Genomic DNA, 18,029 nt, shown 5'->3' with positions numbered 1-18,029 from the left:
ACAGGGGAAGTACAAAATAAATTCCAGGACCGCCGTCTATCCCGGTTTGAGTGGGGTGGGGAGAGCTCTGGGGAGTAGCAGGAGGAAAGACTGTCACCTGACAGGTTGTGAAGATCTGGAATAATCAAGCAAAGGTGTTTGGGAAGGAAAAAAACTACTAGAAACCATTAAAAGTCTATTACTCACAGACAAGCACTGTTTCCATTTGAACATATGTTTTTTTCAGATATTTTACTATGCAAATGTAACTACATTTAAGAAATGAGATCATATCCTTATAACTTTGTAAACTGCCTTTTTATGATATCATATTACATAGATCCATATAATATTAATTGAAATGCCAATCACTATAAATGCACATAATAATAAAAATGGCAGTTGAAACTTTAAGACACAAAACAACAAGGCATAGGCATTGAGCGGGGAAATGACAGAGTTAAATCAGTACTTTAGGAGGATTAATCTATCACCAGGATGCAAGATGACTAATGGGAGGGAGGGAGGATTGAGCCTTAGGTATGAAAATGTTGTCCTTCGGGCCGGAGGTGCAGGGAGCCAGAGCATTTACTGTGGTGATGCCATTCTCATTCCCTCAGACTGACGCCAGGCCTGATAGAGGACCGAGCGTGAAGAGACCGTAAAACACAATAGCTCATCCATTCCATAGCTAACTACATCCACTGCTCAGCCTCAGAGGCCTTGGAAAATTCCAGCTGACCTTGGCAGTCAAAGTGAGAAGTCAGTCCCTTTTATTCTGCTCCTCCCTTCCCCACCTTCCTGTGCAGACTGTGGAAGGAAAGGATGGCAGTAGGGAAAGTTTCAGATAAGGCAGTAGCAGTGGAAAGGAGCAAAGCTCACTCCCCGTTTGCAAGATCCACGGTCGTTTCAAATACCACCACGGTACAGATGCCTTGGTGGCAGAAGCAGCAGCAGCTTCCTGGATTTTGTTTGGCAGGTGGAGGGTGGGGGGCTGGGGGGGACTGCTGAATAGTAGGGGATCCTCCTGTTAAAAACAGTTTGTTTTGGATGCAGCTCTGTGGCACTTCGACAGCTGCAAAGCGGGTGATGGTATTTGTTATAGATTTTCAAATCTGAAGCCAAAGAGACTGTTTCCCTCCTTCCCCAAGTAGATTTCCTGTAATTACATACATCGTCACCTGGAAGATGGTAGCGGGCAGCAGGTTAGAGCGGAAAGAACACTAGCTCTGGAGCAAGGCTCATCTCTATCAGAAGCCTAGATCACTGCCTTTGGGCCCTTCTACACCATCTTTACCTTAACTGCAGAGCGAGGATAACTCTTCTTGCAGGGGATGTTGGCAAACAGGGTAACCTACGTAAAACACTCTAATAGTATATAGCACACTGATTGTGGCTCTCTCTCTGCAAAATATTCCCCACCCCCAACTTTACCTGTCCAGTGATTTTTCTAAGATAGAGAAGAACACAATTTGGTTGACTGCTGCCTTGGAAAAGCAGTCTTGGAACTAGACCAGTTCCAGGAGGGGGGCTAATGCTGCGGAGACAGACTCGCTGGGGTGCCAACAGCCTGGTAATCAGTACAGGGTATCTGAAAGTCATGACCTTTCACAAAGCAAGTCCAGTCATGCAGTTGCTTGGGGGTTTGATACTCCGGGGCGCTCAAAACAAACAGGCATAGCGGAGAGGAGTTCAAGGGCAGGATGCAGGCAGGAAGGAAATGAAATGGGCAGAACAACAAGCATCAGAAGCAGGATAATGTCCTTGGGAAGGGGGCTTGAGAGAGCAAAGGAGGTCTACAGCCTCGAGATTGGAGCTGCAGGAAGATCACTAAGACTGAAGTCCGTTTCTTGGAGCTGGACACACGGTCAAACCACTCTGGCAGTAACAAAATTGAGTCTGACCTTAAACTGGCTATCCAAAATTGGCCGTGTTCTTCAGAACACCCATTCTGCAAGATGTTGATAGACTGAAAAGAGAGGGAAAAAGGAAGAAGAAGAAAAAGGCTTCCTTGGCCAAAGAAGTTCAGTAACTGATGGATAAAACAAATATTTCTTTACTGTAGCATTTCTCAGTCTTTAAAATACTAACATTAATTGTGAATCTCTAAAAAGAAAGGGAATTCCCTGGTGGTCCAGTGGTTAGGACTCTGCGCTTCCACTGCCGAGGGCTCAGGTTCAACCCCTGGTGGGGGGAACTAAGATCCCGCAAGCTGCATGGCGAGGTAGGTAGGTAAGTAAATAAATAAATAAAAATAGAAAGATAGAGCAGTGCTGCCCAAACTTACCTAAACTCTGAATCCTTTAAAGGCGAGAGCACACATATTCTACAGAAATAATCTGATCTACAAAGGGCAGCAGGACTAGTTCCAGTCCTGGGAAATGGGGTGTGGCTCCAGTTGTAGGCTGGTTGGGGAGGACTGTAGAAATTGGTGAGTGGCATCGTGGTGGTGCCTCATGATTGTGGCCAGGGTTGGATGAAAGCAACAGAAACTGAACATCTGGCAGAGGTATCAGAGTTTTTTTGAAAACTGAAAGATTTAGCCAGACTTTTTCCTTTGCCTCTTACAAAAATAAAAATATGGCCCTTCATGGAAGAGCATGTTATAAAACATATGTTAAATAAGTCAAAATATAAATCAAAAAATCTGGGAGAGTCTAAATAAAAATGTCCAAGAAAATTATTATTATTATCACTTTCTTGCATGATAGGATTTGTTAGTTATCTTTTTTACTTATTTGTATTTTTCATTTTATCTAATAAATCTTTCTTTTTTAATTAAAATAATTTTTAAAAATCACTTTACTGGGCTTCCCTGGTGGTGCAGTGGTTAAGAATCCACCTGCCAATGCAGGGGACACGGGTTCGAGCCCTGGTCTGGGAAGATCCCACATGCCACAGAGCAACTAAGCCCGTGTGCCACAACTACTAAGCCTGCACTCTAGAGCCCATGAGCCACAACTACTGAGCCCGTGCACCTAAAGCACATGCTGTGCAACAAGAGAAGCCACAGCAATAAGCCCACGCACCACAACAAAGAGTAGCCACCACTAGCTGCATCTAGAGAAAAGCCTGCATGCAGCAACAAAGACCCAATGCAGCCAAAAATAAATAAATAAAATTTAAAAATCACTTTACGAATTTACAGCAATTAGGAAATTAAAATTGTGCAAATGTTTTAAAGTTTAGGATCTGATTTGGCAGCTTTGGCAATATTATTTTAGTATTTGCTATTATTTCCCACTTAAGCTAACCCTGGTTAGCCTAATTCATTTGAATGATTTCCTCTTCCAGAAGGAAACTTGTATTAGTTTCCTAGGACCATAGTAACAAAGTACCAGAAACTGAGTGGCTTAAAACAACAGAAATACAGTCTCTCACAGTTCTAGAGGCTGGAAAACCAAAACCAAGGTGTTGGCAGGGCCATGATCTTTCTGCAGGTTCTAGGCAAGAATCTTTCTTTCCTTGCCTCTTCCTAGCTTCTGGTGGCTCTGGCAATCGTTGTCTTGTAGCTGCAGTACTCCGATCTGCCTCCATTGTCACATGGACTTCTACCCCATGTATCTATCTGTGTGCCCTGTCCTCTGATAAGGATATCAGTTATTGGATTTAGAACCCACCCTAATCTAATATGACCTCATCTAAACTAATTACATCTGCAAAGTTCCTATTTCCAATTACAGTCACATCCTGAGGTTCCAGGTGGATGTGAATTTTGGGGGGACACTATATAACTCACTATAAGACTAAAAATAATTTAGTCCACAAACTCTTAAAAGTGTAAATTATCACATTTTGGAGGGCCTATTTGAATTTATTAATACTGTAACTGTATAACCTCTGTGGTAAGCAACCTTAATTGTATGACTCTCCTACAGAACTGTGCTGACAAACTACCCAGGGATGTTCATAGTAACACTTTTTTGTAACAGTGACAAATGGGAACAACCTAAATGCTCATCAATTAGGGACTGGTTAACTAAATTATCAAACATCCATGCCATGTATACTCTGTAGCCTTTAAGAAGAATGAGGTAGATCTGAGTGACAGACATGGAAGACATCCAAGATGGATTAAGTGAAAATACAAGTCAGTGCACAGTGTTTAATATGTTTCCACTTATGTAATAAACTTCTACAAATTAAACAATCCTACATTTATGTTTTAACGGATGACTATCTTTCAAAAGCACTTCAATAAACACAAAAGGTACTTATTGTTCTCCTTCAATTCTTCTGAATCCCACTTCATCCTTTTATTAGTCTGCTTGGGCTACCATAACAAAATACCACAGACTGGGTGGCTTTAACAACAGAAATTTAGTTTTTCACAGTTCTGGAGACTGGGAGGTCCAAGATCAAGGTGCTGGCTGATTCAGCTCCTGGTGAGAGCTCTCTTTCTGGCTGTAGACAGCCACCTTCTCATTGTGTCCTCACATGGCAGAGTGACACAGCAAGTTCTCTTGTGTCTCTTCTTATAAGGGCACTAATCCCGGTATGAGAGCCCTACCTTCATGACCTCATCTAACCCTAATTACCCCCCAGAGGCCCCATCTCCAAATACACTGGGGGTTAGGGCTTCAACATATGAATTTTGGGAGGACAATCCTCCTTACAAAAAACTCAGGCTATAAAACAATGCGTTATTACGGAACCAATCGAGGCTTCTTAAAATTAGCACATAAGCAAAAATGCCACAAAGGACCTGGATTAGTCATTCAGATCCTTGGTGTAGAGACAGTTTAGCCCACCTCCAAGATAGCTGAAATTAATCACCAGCATGAATCCAGAGTAACCAAGCTTGAAGAAACATGTTAGGCTAGCAGTGATATATCATTATGACTTATGCTATGGTTGTCATTCTTAGCTTTTAATGGGATCTGTGGGAATGGCAATCCTCCCAGCTTCCTAAGCAAGGGCTGGAGGGAAGTGCTATAATGGGAACCTGTGAATTGCAGGTAAAATGTGAATGCACAACAGTCTTCCTGAAGTTAAAAAAAGGTAATTGCTAATGAAGAATGGTATTACTACCCAACATCTTTTCCCAGCACCATATTAGTTCATGTCACTGCTGACAGGTGCATTTCATGACACTGCAGAGCCATGAACCAGAAATTGAAAAATTTGTAATCTGCATAGAAATGATGCAGAAACCCAACAAGAACTAGCAAGGTAGGATCTTACTAAAAAAAAAAAAATTTTTTTTTCACTAAAGAGGTTTGAAAATGCAAACAGACAAAACAGAGGAAAAAGTTTCCTCTTGTTAAAACCCCATTACTGACACAGAATAAACTGCATCATGAATGGTGCAATAGTAAGGTGTTCCTTTTCAGAAGGCAATAATGATAGTAGAGTTAAATAACACAAATAAATGGAGATTGCAGTAGAAGTCCATTTTATTTAAGCTGCCAAAAGGATTAGGAGATTTTAGAGCACACTGGGGGAACTGGTTGGACCTCTGAGGATAGCCGAATAGATTTATTATAGGGACATTGTAAAATGGCAGAGACCAAAAACTTAAGACATAGCTGTAAAGCTTTTTTTCCTTTAAAGGGATCCATTCTCGCAAATCTGGTTGTGTGAAATAGAAATTTCCTTGTTCAAGTTTCAATCCAAATGCAACTGCTCTGAAGAGAATGGCATGAAGTATTAGAAATAGTCAGCTTCTCAGACTCCTAAAAGAGGTTGGGGGGTGGGGTGGCAGAGGCGGGGAAGATATTTACAAAAACAAATACCAAAACTGCGCAGGTGGCACAAATTGTAAAAGTCAAACAAGCCAACCCATATGACCTGTGGAATCATGGTTTGCCTTCTCAGTTTCTTTAATTAAAATCATATTTGCTCAAAGCCACAAAGTAAAGGAAGTTTAACATTTATTTTTACAATTTCAGTATTTCTATTATTCTCTAATTCAAGTTTATCCCAGTGGGAGGCATAAAAGGAGGCTCTCAAAAACTAATGATTGCTTAAATTACTTTGTGTAAATTCAAACCATGTCATTTTAGAGCAACCAAACACTCTAGGTTAGTGGTTCTTAGTCCTTGCTGCAAAGGAGAATCACCTGGAGAGCCATACAAAAATACTGATGACCTTGCTCCATCCTAAGCAAATGAATTAGAATCTCTGCGGGTGTGGCCAAGGTATCAGTATTTTTTAAGGGCTCCCAAGATGAGTCTCCTTTGAATCTAGGACAGAACCATTCCACTTCTAGGTTTAGAATCATGTCATATAATTAAAACATTTATATTTCTCTAAATCCAAAAGTGGTACCTGCATAATGCAGAGAATTACTGAAAGTATGGAAAAGCACAATTTTAAAAAATGATATGAAATCCCATTATTCCTTTATGTGTTTATGATTTGTCTTCTTTCTATGAATATACCATATATGAAAGAATAATATGCAAAATACGTATTCCAAAAATATATATTTTAGAACTAGAAGGTACCCTAAGAAGTTATCTGGTACAAGTCCCTTATTTTATAGATGAAGAAATGTAGGCCAAGAGAGTTCCTACCTCTCTTAGGAGTTCATTTGGAGTCAGGATTAAAATGTTTCCCTTTACTTTTCTTACAAAACACATTTTTGTGCAAAAACTTGGATCCTCAAAAGTTTAATTCCAATCTGAAACTCCATTTCCATAAAGGATCTACTATTTCTAATGATATTCTAACAATCTTTAAAAAATATCAGTCAGATCTTTAAAGAGTGCCTTCTTATTTCTCTTTAATTCTAGCACGTATATAGCAAGTTGCGCTCTGTGTTCTATGGAACATTGATTCCATTGGACATTAACAGATGTGATAGAAAAAAAAAGAGGGTTGTTATTCAGGCAGATTGGGAAACAAAATGAAAGATTATTTACTGAATCATTTCTTGTGGTTTTAATGTTATACCAGTAGCACCGAGAATCTCTGGGATGTATGTGCAGAATACAGTATCTCGAGCTTATCTGACCTTGGAACCTTTCCTCAGTTCAGTCTCAACATCTTCACGTCCTCTGGAACACGTTTTTACCAAATAACACTATGAGGATTCCTAGAACAAAGGAATAAAAGACCTGGAGTACCCTTGAGACCAAAGAAACTTTGTTGTAGCTTAAAAAATTTTATAGCAAGTAGGAGAGCACTTTACAAGGGAAGGAATATATGATTTGAATGACAGTGACAGCAACATGGGTTACAAAAGGGAAAAAAACAGTAGACAACTTAAAAACCCAATAATAGATTTAATTATGATATAGGTATACAGCTGAATACAAAACCCAATCACTACGAATAATGTTGGAGATTAATGACATTAAAAAACACGTCATGAACTTGTGGCGAGCACTCTGTTTAACCTCAGAACAAGCCTCGAAAGCAGGTACATATGGAAAGGTTTGAAACACAAAGAATCTAACTTGCCCAAAATCACGCAATTAAGTAAAGAAGCCAGAATTCAAACGGAGGCCGTCTGAATCTTGAGCCCAAGAGCCTTAACACGCCCACAATGCCTCCTAGGTTTGCTGCGGAGCAGGGATAGTACTTTCTATGTCGCAGGGTTACTGTGAGAATTAAATGAAATAATAGACATAAAGTTCCTGGAACACGGTGGACATTCAACACCCAGAAGCTACTAAATAACTCGCTCAAGGTCACACAATCCGTGGTGAAGCCAGGATTTAAACAGATATTTGAATCTTGTGCTCCCAGGAACGGGTAAGAGCTCCAGACGCTTTCCAGGGCTTCAACCCCTAATGGAGAGTCAGTATGGACTTCCCTCTGTCCCATAAAACGCACCTTAGAGGTGAGGGAACACCCAGCAGGCCTTCTTCAGAAAGGAGGATAGGCGCAGAAGACGCTTTAGGTAGCATTATATTCGGCCTTTTTTTCCCTCCCACCTTCTGTAGTTCCGACCACACCCGTCAACCGCCTGACAATTTCCGGGACGGAAGTGACGTCTATACCCACGCGCCGGATGTGGACTTGCAGAGTGAGCCCCAGAAGTGACGGACGCCGTTGGCCTTGGGACCTGGCTGCGTTTTGGTCGGGAGCTCTGCAGCTTTGGGAGCCGGCCGTTGCCATGACGGCACAGGGGAGCCTGGTGGCCAACCGAGGCCGGCGCTTCAAGTGGGCGATTGAGCTGAGCGGACCTGGAGGAGGCAGCAGGTGAAGTGCCTGGGCAAAGTTCGATATCAGAGCTCCCACCCCAGCAGTACCCCAGAGGAATAGTACCTGAACCCTCAGGCCCAACTCCCTGAAAAGGATGGGTAGCCCAGAAACGACTCCTGGGGAGCTAGCGGCTTCTCTGCCATAGAGGTTTCTGTGACCAAAGGATGCTTATTTCATTCCTCCCTACAGGCAAGGGTCTGACGAACCCACGAGAGGGCTGGTCTAATCTGGGTAGATGCATCTGAGGATCTTTATTCCTGTGATTCGAACGGGAAATGTGGAATATGAAGTGTGGAAGGCTGCAACCTTAGTTTCTTGGTTTTGGTCTCTAGGAGCCGAAGTGACCGGGGCGGTGGCCAGGGAGACTCGCTGTACCCAGTTGGTTACTTGGACAAGCAAGTGCCTGATACCAGCGTGCAAGAGACAGACCGGATCCTAGTGGAGAAGGTACAGAGGTATAGATGTCACTATAGTCCTTGGGCCAGTCCTGACCTACACACCCACCCTCTTCTCCCACGCAGCACATGAATGTCTTACTGTAGATGGCCCTTATCCCGAATATTTGATAGCTAAACTGCTTGAGATTAGTGTTACATTAGTTGACATATCAGATCCAAAAGTGCTCAATAATTGTAAAACTAAAAGACGTTTGAACATAAGATATAAGGAAGTAGGTTGAAAATTAGCTAGTGGTAGCAATGCGTTCCAGTTCAAGTCATCTTTTTCTACTGGAGTTCCCTTATACCACACAACTAACCTGTCAGAACAGTCCGTTGGTTTTACCTTCAAAATAGATTCAAAATCTTAATTCTTATTGCTGTAATCTATCATCCTGGTCTAAGCCACTTCATCTCCTACCATTTTCCCCTTTGTTCACTCCTATAGTCAGAAGGGCCTCCTTGCTGCTCCTTAAATATGCCAGGCAAGCTTCTATTTCAGGCTTTTTGTACTTGTTCTTCCCTTTTCCCCCAGATACCTTTATGATTTGCTGTCTCATCTCTTTTCAGTCTCTCAAATGTTACCTTCTTAGTCAAGTCTACCCTCATGGCACTCCCTGTCTTTTCTTACTTTATATTTCTCCATATCATTCATATATATTTCTCCATATAATTCATATATAGTTTACTTATTTTATTCTCTCTCTTTTTACTCTTGTAAGCTCCATGAGAGCAAGATTTTGTCTCCCAAATCCCTCGAACAGTGCCTGGCACTTTCCTCTCAGCTTAATATTGTTCAGTATTAAATGAACTTTGATTCATGAAATGCAGTGATTTTCACAACATTAAAATGACAGAGCTGTTGTCAGTGATTTTCTTGATAAGTGTCCTGTCATTTTTCATCTTGGTACATCAAAGCATAATATGAATAATACATGATAGTAAGGTATTACTAAAATGGCGTGATTTTAAAGGCAGATTATTATAAAATATGTATTGTAGAACAATTCTGTTGTATGGATGATTTGATATTTAAACTCTCGGATAGGGACTTCCCTGGTGGTCCAGTGGTTAAGACTCCATGCTTCCAACGCAGGGGGCACAGGTTTGATCCCTGGTCAGGGAACTAAGATCCCACATGCTGCTCGGCAGGGCCAAAACATTTTAAAAAAACAAGAATTCTGTAAATAAACTCTCATATAAATGATCTGTGTAAATGACAGATAAGGCAACTGTTTACACATATGGCCATTTATTCTTTTATGTGAATAAACCCAAATGGACAGGGGTATATTATTTTGTTTATATAGGTAGATTTACTTTAAATATTTTGTTTAGGATTTTTTTTTTTTTTTTTTTTGGCTGCGCTGGGTCTTGGTTGCTGTGCACGGGCTTTCTCTAGTTGCAGCGGGCGGGGGCTACTCTTCATTGTGGCGCGCAGGCATCTCATCATGGTGGCTTCTCTTATTGCGGAGCACAGGCTCTAGGCACGTGGGCTTCAGTAGTTGTGGCACGTGGGCTCAGTAGTTGTGGCACGTGGGCTCAGTAGTTGTGGCTCATGGGCTCTAGAGCGCAGGCTCAGTAGTTGTGGCACGTGAGCTTAGTTGTTCCATGGCATGTGTGATCTTTCCAGACCAGGGCTCGAACCCGTGTCCCCTGCATTGGCAGGCGGATTCTTAACCACTGTGCCACCAGGGAAGCCCCTTGGATTTTTGCATTTAGGTTCATGAGTGATACTGGTCTGTAAACTTTTCTCATAATGTCATTGGCAGGTTTTGGTATTTATGAGGCCCCATATTACAGTAATGAGTTCATTTTTTCTACTCCGAGTTTGTATAAGATTGGCTTTATTTTTTCCTTAAATGTTTAGAATTTGCCAAGGGATACCATTTGGGCTTAATTACAGAGTTTCTTAAAGTTATAAGACTATTTAAATTTCCAACTTCTTACGCCGTTTAGGTAAGTTGTTATTTTTTCTAGGAATTTAGCCATTTCCCCAAAATTCATAATATTGATCACTTTAATATATGGAAGACCTATAGAGATGTCCCTTTTTTCATTCTTGCTGTTGAATATTTTGCTTTTTATTCATCAGGCTCACCAGTATTTTCTTAATCTTTTTGAAAAAACCTTTGGCTTTGTTGATTTTAAGAAAATTTCATTAATTTCTGCTCTCATTTTGATTTCCTTCCTTTCCATTTCCTTGGGTTTAATTTATTCTTTTTCTTACTTCTTGAAATAGATGCTTACTTTTATTTAGTCTTCTAATATGTATTTAAGGGTGTAAATTTCTCAGAGCTCTGTGTCCCACAGTTAACAATATTTCTGTTTTCCACTGAAATTTCTTCTTTGATTAGTGGATCATTTAGAGCACATTTTTTCACTCTAACACATAGGGGATTTTCTAGTTATCTTTTTGTTATTGATTCCTAGCTTAATTGCATTATAATCAAAGAATATGCTTTGTATGATTTGAGTTTTTTGAGAGTTATTGACACTTTCTCCACAGCTCAGTAAGTTGTCAGTTTTTGTAAATGTCCCACGTGTGTTTGAAAAGAATGTGATTTCTGCAGCTGTTGAGTGCAGTGTTCTGTTTGTCAATTGTTTAATAATATCATTCAGATCTTCTATATCTGGATTTGTCTGTTTGTTCTATTAGTTATTGAGGTATGCTAATCTACCACTATGTGGATTTATCTAGTTCTTCAGTTGTAGATGGGCCAGTGATAGATGCAGAAGTATAAGAACAAAAGTAGGGAAGCCTTTTCTTTACCGCAAGTCATGGGGAAAAACGGTATTTGGGAAACTCATGGGGAAAAAAAGAAATGGTGAAGATGCCTTATCTTTAGAAGAGCAAAGTGGGAGAAGGGCAGAGGTGGTGGAATTGAGGAGGCAGCTCACTCAGAAGCACAGAGTTGGGAATTGTGGTCGTTTGACTTTAACACCAGTGATATATAACGTAGGACTGAGGGTAGTGATCAGAGGTTAAAACTGTGTTTGTTTTAGCGCTGCTGGGACATTGCCTTGGGTCCCCTGAAACAGATCCCCATGAACCTCTTCATCATGTACATGGCAGGCAATACTATCTCCATCTTCCCAACTATGATGGTGTGTATGATGGCTTGGCGACCTATTCAGGCACTTATGGCCATTTCAGCCAGTAAGTATTCTCGAAATAATAATCCTCCCTAAGCTTTAAGAATCAAAGGCAAATTCTTCGGCAGAACCCATTACGGGAAGTCTCTGGCACAGCTAGCTCTTGGCTCGTTGCAGTAGGAGGGTGTGCAGGGTGGTGATGGCAGTGGTGGTGGCATGGAGGAAGTGCTGCTTGCGGGTTTCTGTTCACCTTTAAGGGGTCTATTTCTACTCTGACTATGGGGCTGGACTGTCTGTGTTATATATATTAATATATGGCCTGATTGGTATTGGAAAAAAGGTTGTTTTGGTGTTTGACACGTTCTGTTCCCTCAACAGCTTTCAAGATGCTAGAAAGCTCAAGCCAGAAGTTTCTTCAGGGTTTGGTGTATCTCATTGGGAACCTTATGGGTTTGGCACTGGCTGTTTATAAGTGCCAGTCAATGGGACTCTTGCCTACACATGCATCAGATTGGTTAGCCTTCATTGAGCCCCCTGAGGTAAGGCAAAAGGAAAGTTAAATTTGGGGTAGATGTAATGTACAGTAAATAGTAGATCCATCTGATGGTGGGGGATCACCGTTGCTCTTAGAGCTCATTTCTTAAGAAATAAGATCCATTAGGAGTTTGGAAGTTGTTACATTTTAAAGATAAAGCAAAATAGAGCTTATGGTTAAAGTATTAAGTACTTGATTCAGGAAGTTATTTCAGTACTCATTCACCATTAACCTATTCATTTTTTCTTTTTTCAGAGGATGGAGTTCAGTGGAGGAGGACTGCTTTTGTGAACCTGAGAAAGAAGCACGTGGTGCCTGTGTATCTGGAGCTCATTTACAGCCGCCTTCATGCCCAGTGGCTCCTCCTCAGCATACCAGCCCTTAACATTATCACTCACTGAGAAGGACCAAAAGGTCTCTTTTCTCCATGGTGAAGAGACAAATCCTAGAAAGACAATGTACATATCACTACAAACACAAAAAAACTATACCACAACTCTTGACTGAAAATAAGGTAGAAAACTTTATTTATGTTTCCAGTAGAGAGCAAAACAACAAATAAAACCATAAGTCTGTAAACAAAAGAGTGGTTGCTGATAAATCAAGAGCTACAGCAGCATCTCCTTTTAATAAATTAAATGGTTGAGAACAGTGCTTTAAAAAAAAGTTGCACAAGTTTCCCTTAAATCTATCCTCCTTAATATTTCACTTCTATTTAACACAAGCTGGGACATAAAAATTCTGTTGGAGATACTAGAGAAATGTGAGAAAATGTGAGAAACTAATGCTGAATTCAGGTTATACATGATGAAAAGAAAAATAAACCAGACCAAAAAAGCACATAAAATGCTTACAGGGTAATTGCTACTTTAATATCCACAAAAATGGATTTTTAACATGTTTGTTTAGGGAGAATGAGGATTGGCGGGATCTCTGGGGCCACAGTGTTCTGAGGCAACGGAAGATACAAAGTAGTGATCTTTCTGCCAAAAGGAACTTGGCACCTGTCAGACAGATGCTGCAATTCAAACTTAAGCTTTTAAGATAGCTATAAAAGGCAGAGGGCCAGCAGTTGGAAAATGAATATTGTCATAACCTGCCCTGGTAAAGTCATAGCTAAGACTTAAAAGCTGGATCTCTTCAAAAGGCAGGAGGAGGTCTTTCCTTTCTCTTCCCGCTTGAAACACAAAGCCCCTTCCCCTAAGGTGCATTCTCTCATCAAGTTTTCGGTATTGCTTTATTTGCAGTGATTAAAAGAGACAAGACACTTTGCAGACAATATAAGCAACACATAGACATGAAATGCCCTAGACAGAGATGAGTTTAAATCTGGCCTAATAACCACTTCCCCATGTAACAGTGATTGTGTTTTAGGGCCTAAAGTAGGGGCTGTATTAGTAGCCACTAATTCCATTATCCCTTTAAAGGATTCTTTCTTACAGAGCTCCAGCCACAAAAAGCTCTTCTAAAACTGACCTTACTTTCTGCCCATTTGGCCAGAGGTTTTGTGTAAATGTAAAGGAATTCCTGGGCAAGCTGACCTTTAGATCATGGGTCTTTAATAGCTTGGATCCTAGGGTACCTGTTCCACTACTGCTGGACTCAACTTAGCAATGGAGTGTTGCAGTGAAAGTTGTAAACAATGCTTCTACCCTCTGCAGGAAGCAGCAGAAAAAAAAAGACTTAGAAGATCTTGTCTGCTTTGCTACCTGACTGGGCTGGACACTGAGAGAAGAGCAAAGGGAATAAACCAAAATGACTCAGTTTCTTAAGCCATATTGAAGGGTTTTTCTCCTCTGTCCATAAGGGTCAGATGAATAGTCTGCAGACTACGGAGCAAGTCAGCTTGCTCCATATCCTACTGGTAATGAAAGAGTGGTACTGTTTATTATTAATAAAATGAAATTCAAAAGCAGACATGAATACAGGCAAGATAGTTTCTTGGAACACCCTATCTATCCTGTACAATAAATGAAGATTTCACATACATGAAATTACCACTCAGTCACACAGGGCAGTTTCCCTATGCTCGAAAAGCAGGTGTTTTGTGATCATTAAGTTAGCAAATAAAAAGCTAAGCTTGCAGAAGCAATTCCTTGACACATTTAGAGCTTTCCGAAAACAAAACAAATAGAAGACTGTTACCTTGGATAATCTCTTAGTTCAGATCCAAGTTTCTACGGTCAAAATGAAGAATAAAATTGAAAGGAAAAAAATGCTCATACTTAGTGCTGAGCTGCATGCCCTCAAGTCTTCAGTATGGCTGGCTTTGGGAATGAGTCCACAGGTTTCCTAATAAGTTTCTTGAAACAGGCCAATGCCAATTGCATGCCACTTCAGTGAAGTAGATAAGAAGAGTAGCAGCATCTCAGGAACTTTGGCACTATGGAAGGAGTATGGCTATAAACTTCGAATTCCACTGCTGGATTCTCCCTTTGAAGGATAATCCAAAGGTTTTAGGAAAGGATTTTAGCCAGTCTTCCTAGTGTGTTTGTTCTTATGATTTTTGATCTGTGCCTATAACCCAGAGGGCATAAAAGGGAGAAGGAAAGGAGAACCTATTGGTCAATATGCATCATCATCTGCATTTCTTAGATAACAGCTTATATATTTTGCCCATGTCGCACAGGTAACCACAGACTGCATTTATGGAAATCTTGATAGCTACCTTTTGGAGTTTGCTTAGTTTGTCCATTTGCAAAGAACCTGAAAGAAATAATTTTTACTCAACCTTTTAAAAAACAGTTCCCATGGTAACAGTGCCTGTATTACAATCCTAACCACAGGATGGGTTTGAGAAACAGCTGAAATACACAACACAGTATGTTATGTGTACTTAAACATATTTTGGGGGAATCTTATTTTGGAGGAAGTAGGGGCTGCCGTTTCATGTTTCAGTTTTTATATAGTAGTACCCTAATGTAAAATTAGAGTCCTGGAGAGCAGTGGATACACTGACGAAAATTTTCATCTTGGCTTGCCACGGATGCCTCCACAAAGATGTTAGCTCCCCATGTACTTGGCCGTGAATTCTTTAGTATGATGAGGCTGTGTCTCTCTGGCTGTTACCCCCGTGGTGTCATCATTGAATCATGACTTCTGAGACTCATCTTTAATGTTCGATGTGTACTTGTCTTTTGTCTTCAGTTGAATTTCTAGCATCCCCTTTGCCAATTCATTTTATTGGTTTAGCTTGTTAATTCTAACTTGCCTTTATCTGGTACAGGCATGGCTTCTAGGACTTGAGCGTTGTTCTGAGGTTGAGGGAATATCTGCTTCTTTAAGGACAGCAGGTCATATGGTAGCAAAGAGCAGATCTGCTTGTACTTTTCTGCACAAGTACTTGAGGCTCAGCTCGTTAAGAGTTCAGCGTGACGTACACAGAACACAGGTCTCTAGTTGATGGGAGTGGTAGTAAAGAGCTGGCACTTCCATGGAGGATGGAAGCCTTTTTGGAAAGGTGAGGCCCAGCAGAGTCATTCAGGGGTAGATTATGAATAAATGGTGATCACTTCACTGCCCCCACCTCGGACAAGAAGGACTCGCTCTAGTCCTTCGGTGAGCACTTCTAGGAACTCCATGTCTTCAGAATTTGTCAAGGAGACAAAATAGGCAGGAGAAGAGCACAATTTAAAACCTGGCATCATGATAATCTGAGTTTATCTGACTACGAAGCTGCAAAATCAACATGCTTGTTTTAATTATTATATATTCAGAACTGGAGAAGTCTGAACTCTGGATTCAGTCTAACTCTGAAGTAATCTGGGGATCTAGCCTCTTTGCATAAATAATACAAGACTCTCTCCCATTTGTTAGATTTTTTTTCTAAATGTTATTTTAAAATGGGGGAAACCCAGAAGTAATGTGTTACTACTACATAGCAAATAAGGCAGAAAGAAGAAAAAGCCACAATGGGGCAGCTTGTAAGATTCCAGGAGAGAATCCCAGTAATTTCCAAGTGAACCTGCTCAAGTTAGGTTTTTTCTGCCAGTTCTTTTTTCTTCTTTTCTTCAAATATAGTTGATTTACTCTTTGTTTTCTTTTAACCTCTTTTCCTTAATGGCACTGGTGGGAATGGACCTGTCTGTGCCATTGAAGTGCTGAAGGGGTCCCATAAAAACAATCCTGGAATTAGGGTATGAAGAAGAACTTTTCCCCCTCAGAGGAGATTCCACTTCAACTGCCTCTCACCTAACTCCATCCAAAAGAGAGAGGCTTTGCAAACTGGGCAGAGCCTGGAAAGGAGAAGGGCTGTGGGTGTTCCATCTCTAGGACTGTCAGAAAGGGTTCTATACACTGAATGTTAAAAGTCATGTTGCAAATATGCCACCTAAAAAGTCCCTTTAGGGTTCAGAGAGAACATGTTATACCCAACTCCCCTGAAGGAGAGTAGTTATCACTAAGTAAGGATCCTTGCCTGAGACTTTTAACAGTCTTCCCTCCTCAAGAGAGGAAGTCATAGACAATGACTTTTACAGTTACTTAGTGTCCCATCTAAAACAGAGGCTAAGGGCTTCCCTGGTGGCACAGTGGTTGAGAGTCCGCCTGCCGATGCAGGGGACACGGGTTCGTGCCCCGGTCTGGGAAGATCCCACATGCCGCAGAGCAGCTGGGCCCGTGAGCCATGGCCGGTGAGCCTGCGCGTCCAGGGCCTGTGCTCCGCAACGGGAGAGGCCACAACAGTGAGAGGCCTGCGTGCCTAAATAAATAGATAGATAACTAACTAACTAACACAGGCTAAGATTTTCCCTACTGGAAGTTTTGCTCTCGGAAAGGATACAGTTTTCATCACCCTCAGGGTTTCGGGGTGGCCCTGGCATATTCAACAAAACCAGCTTTGCTTCATGGGACTTGTTAACTATAACCTCATTGAGCTTCACTGCTGTATGCATCCGCCTCACGTTGGAATGGTCCCTGGAAGGGGAGCGTGGTGGGGAAGAAACAGGTGGGTTAAGGCAAAGAGAAAATTAGGCATATCGTCAACTTTAAAAAACTTGAGATTTTAGAGATTTTTTGCTTTAACTATGATTGATGTAATGAACAAATGATTGATTGCCTTATAATATTGATATCATGGTTTTCTCATTCTACATTTGCTTGTTTTATACCAGGAACACAGTACGGACAGGAAGAAAGATGGTTAGCTTGTGTACAGTGTTAATTGGTAGCTGATATGCATAGGCAAACAATAGAAAGATGGCTGCATTTGGGGTAAAATGAAGACTAGATTCTGTCCTGCGTATTCAGGCAGTGCCCCATCTGTGGCACTAACTAGGCTACTATGTTAAGTGATAAGCTTATGAGTAGGAAAACTTACGGACGCATGTTAAGTAGGTCCTGGAATCCTTCCATTGACTTGGCCTTTTGCCCCCGGGATGCCATGTACTTGTCTTTTGTCCAGGTCATGTGCACCTTCTCCTGATAGGTCTCTGTCTCTTCATCCTCATCAGAGCCAATGCTGGTCAATCGTAGCATTGAATTCCGATCTTTTACCAGCTGTGCCTGAGGAAGGCCCAACATAGCTAGGACTCTGTACCCCATTTTCTCTCATGCTTCATATTTAATTATTTTGAAATGTGGTTATAGTGGAATAACCAATGAAGCAATCAGGAAAGAATCTGTCATGCTGGGAACAATACTATCACCCCTTTCAGGGGTAGACTTCACGGGGCCAGGAGTAGGTCAGTGCAGCAAAATCTCACCTCTCTGTCCCGCTCTGTTTTGGACAGTCGCATGTGTCGGAGCATCTGGGACCTTTGCTCCATCATCAGGGTGCGCTCGTAAGTGTAAGCTGATATGTCACTGTCATGCTGCCGTAGATATCACAC

General features: G+C 41.2%; 3 protein-coding genes across 5 annotated transcripts in view; 1 reads left to right on the top strand and 2 right to left on the bottom strand.

Annotated features, from left to right (window-relative positions):
- KATNBL1 (katanin regulatory subunit B1 like 1) overlaps positions 1–7,880 on the bottom strand; it is a 73,115-nt gene extending 65,235 nt beyond the window's left edge. Inside the window, exons 1-2 of the mRNA XM_060096552.1 lie at positions 7,762–7,880; positions 6,938–7,018 (exon numbers count right to left, since the gene is read on the bottom strand). The gene's annotated coding sequence lies outside the window, so the exon portion shown is untranslated. The remainder of the gene's footprint in view (positions 1–6,937; positions 7,019–7,761) is intronic.
- Positions 7,881–7,943: 63 nt separating this feature from the next.
- On the top strand, positions 7,944–13,046 carry EMC4 (ER membrane protein complex subunit 4). 2 transcript variants are annotated; one of them, XM_060096548.1, is made up of 5 exons: positions 7,944–8,130; positions 8,466–8,580; positions 11,577–11,730; positions 12,045–12,205; positions 12,457–12,577. In XM_060096548.1, exons 1-5 carry the CDS (start codon positions 8,045–8,047, stop codon positions 12,490–12,492), a joined length of 552 nt encoding a protein of 183 aa, XP_059952531.1. In that variant the 5' UTR covers positions 7,944–8,044; the 3' UTR covers positions 12,493–12,577. The 2 variants fall into 2 exon arrangements, with proteins under 2 accessions (XP_059952531.1, XP_059952532.1); XM_060096549.1 differs by lacking the exon at positions 12,045–12,205 and having other exon boundaries at positions 12,457–13,046.
- The window catches only part of SLC12A6 (solute carrier family 12 member 6), an 88,099-nt gene continuing 82,790 nt past the window's right edge, over positions 12,721–18,029 (bottom strand). For both annotated transcript variants that reach the window (XM_060096546.1, XM_060096547.1), the window contains exons 22-25: positions 17,904–18,011; positions 17,519–17,703; positions 16,982–17,115; positions 12,721–15,784 (exon numbers count right to left, since the gene is read on the bottom strand). In XM_060096546.1, coding sequence (XP_059952529.1) covers positions 15,693–15,784; positions 16,982–17,115; positions 17,519–17,703; positions 17,904–18,011 — 519 coding nt within the window. In that variant the 3' untranslated portion in view covers positions 12,721–15,692. The remainder of the gene's footprint in view (positions 15,785–16,981; positions 17,116–17,518; positions 17,704–17,903; positions 18,012–18,029) is intronic.

The sequence above is a fragment of the Mesoplodon densirostris genome, chromosome 4 (assembly GCF_025265405.1).
Source record: "Mesoplodon densirostris isolate mMesDen1 chromosome 4, mMesDen1 primary haplotype, whole genome shotgun sequence".
Taxonomy (NCBI): Eukaryota; Metazoa; Chordata; class Mammalia; order Artiodactyla; family Ziphiidae; genus Mesoplodon; species Mesoplodon densirostris.
Note: the sequence above shows the minus strand (reverse complement) of the source record. Positions and strands in the feature narration are given on the sequence as shown.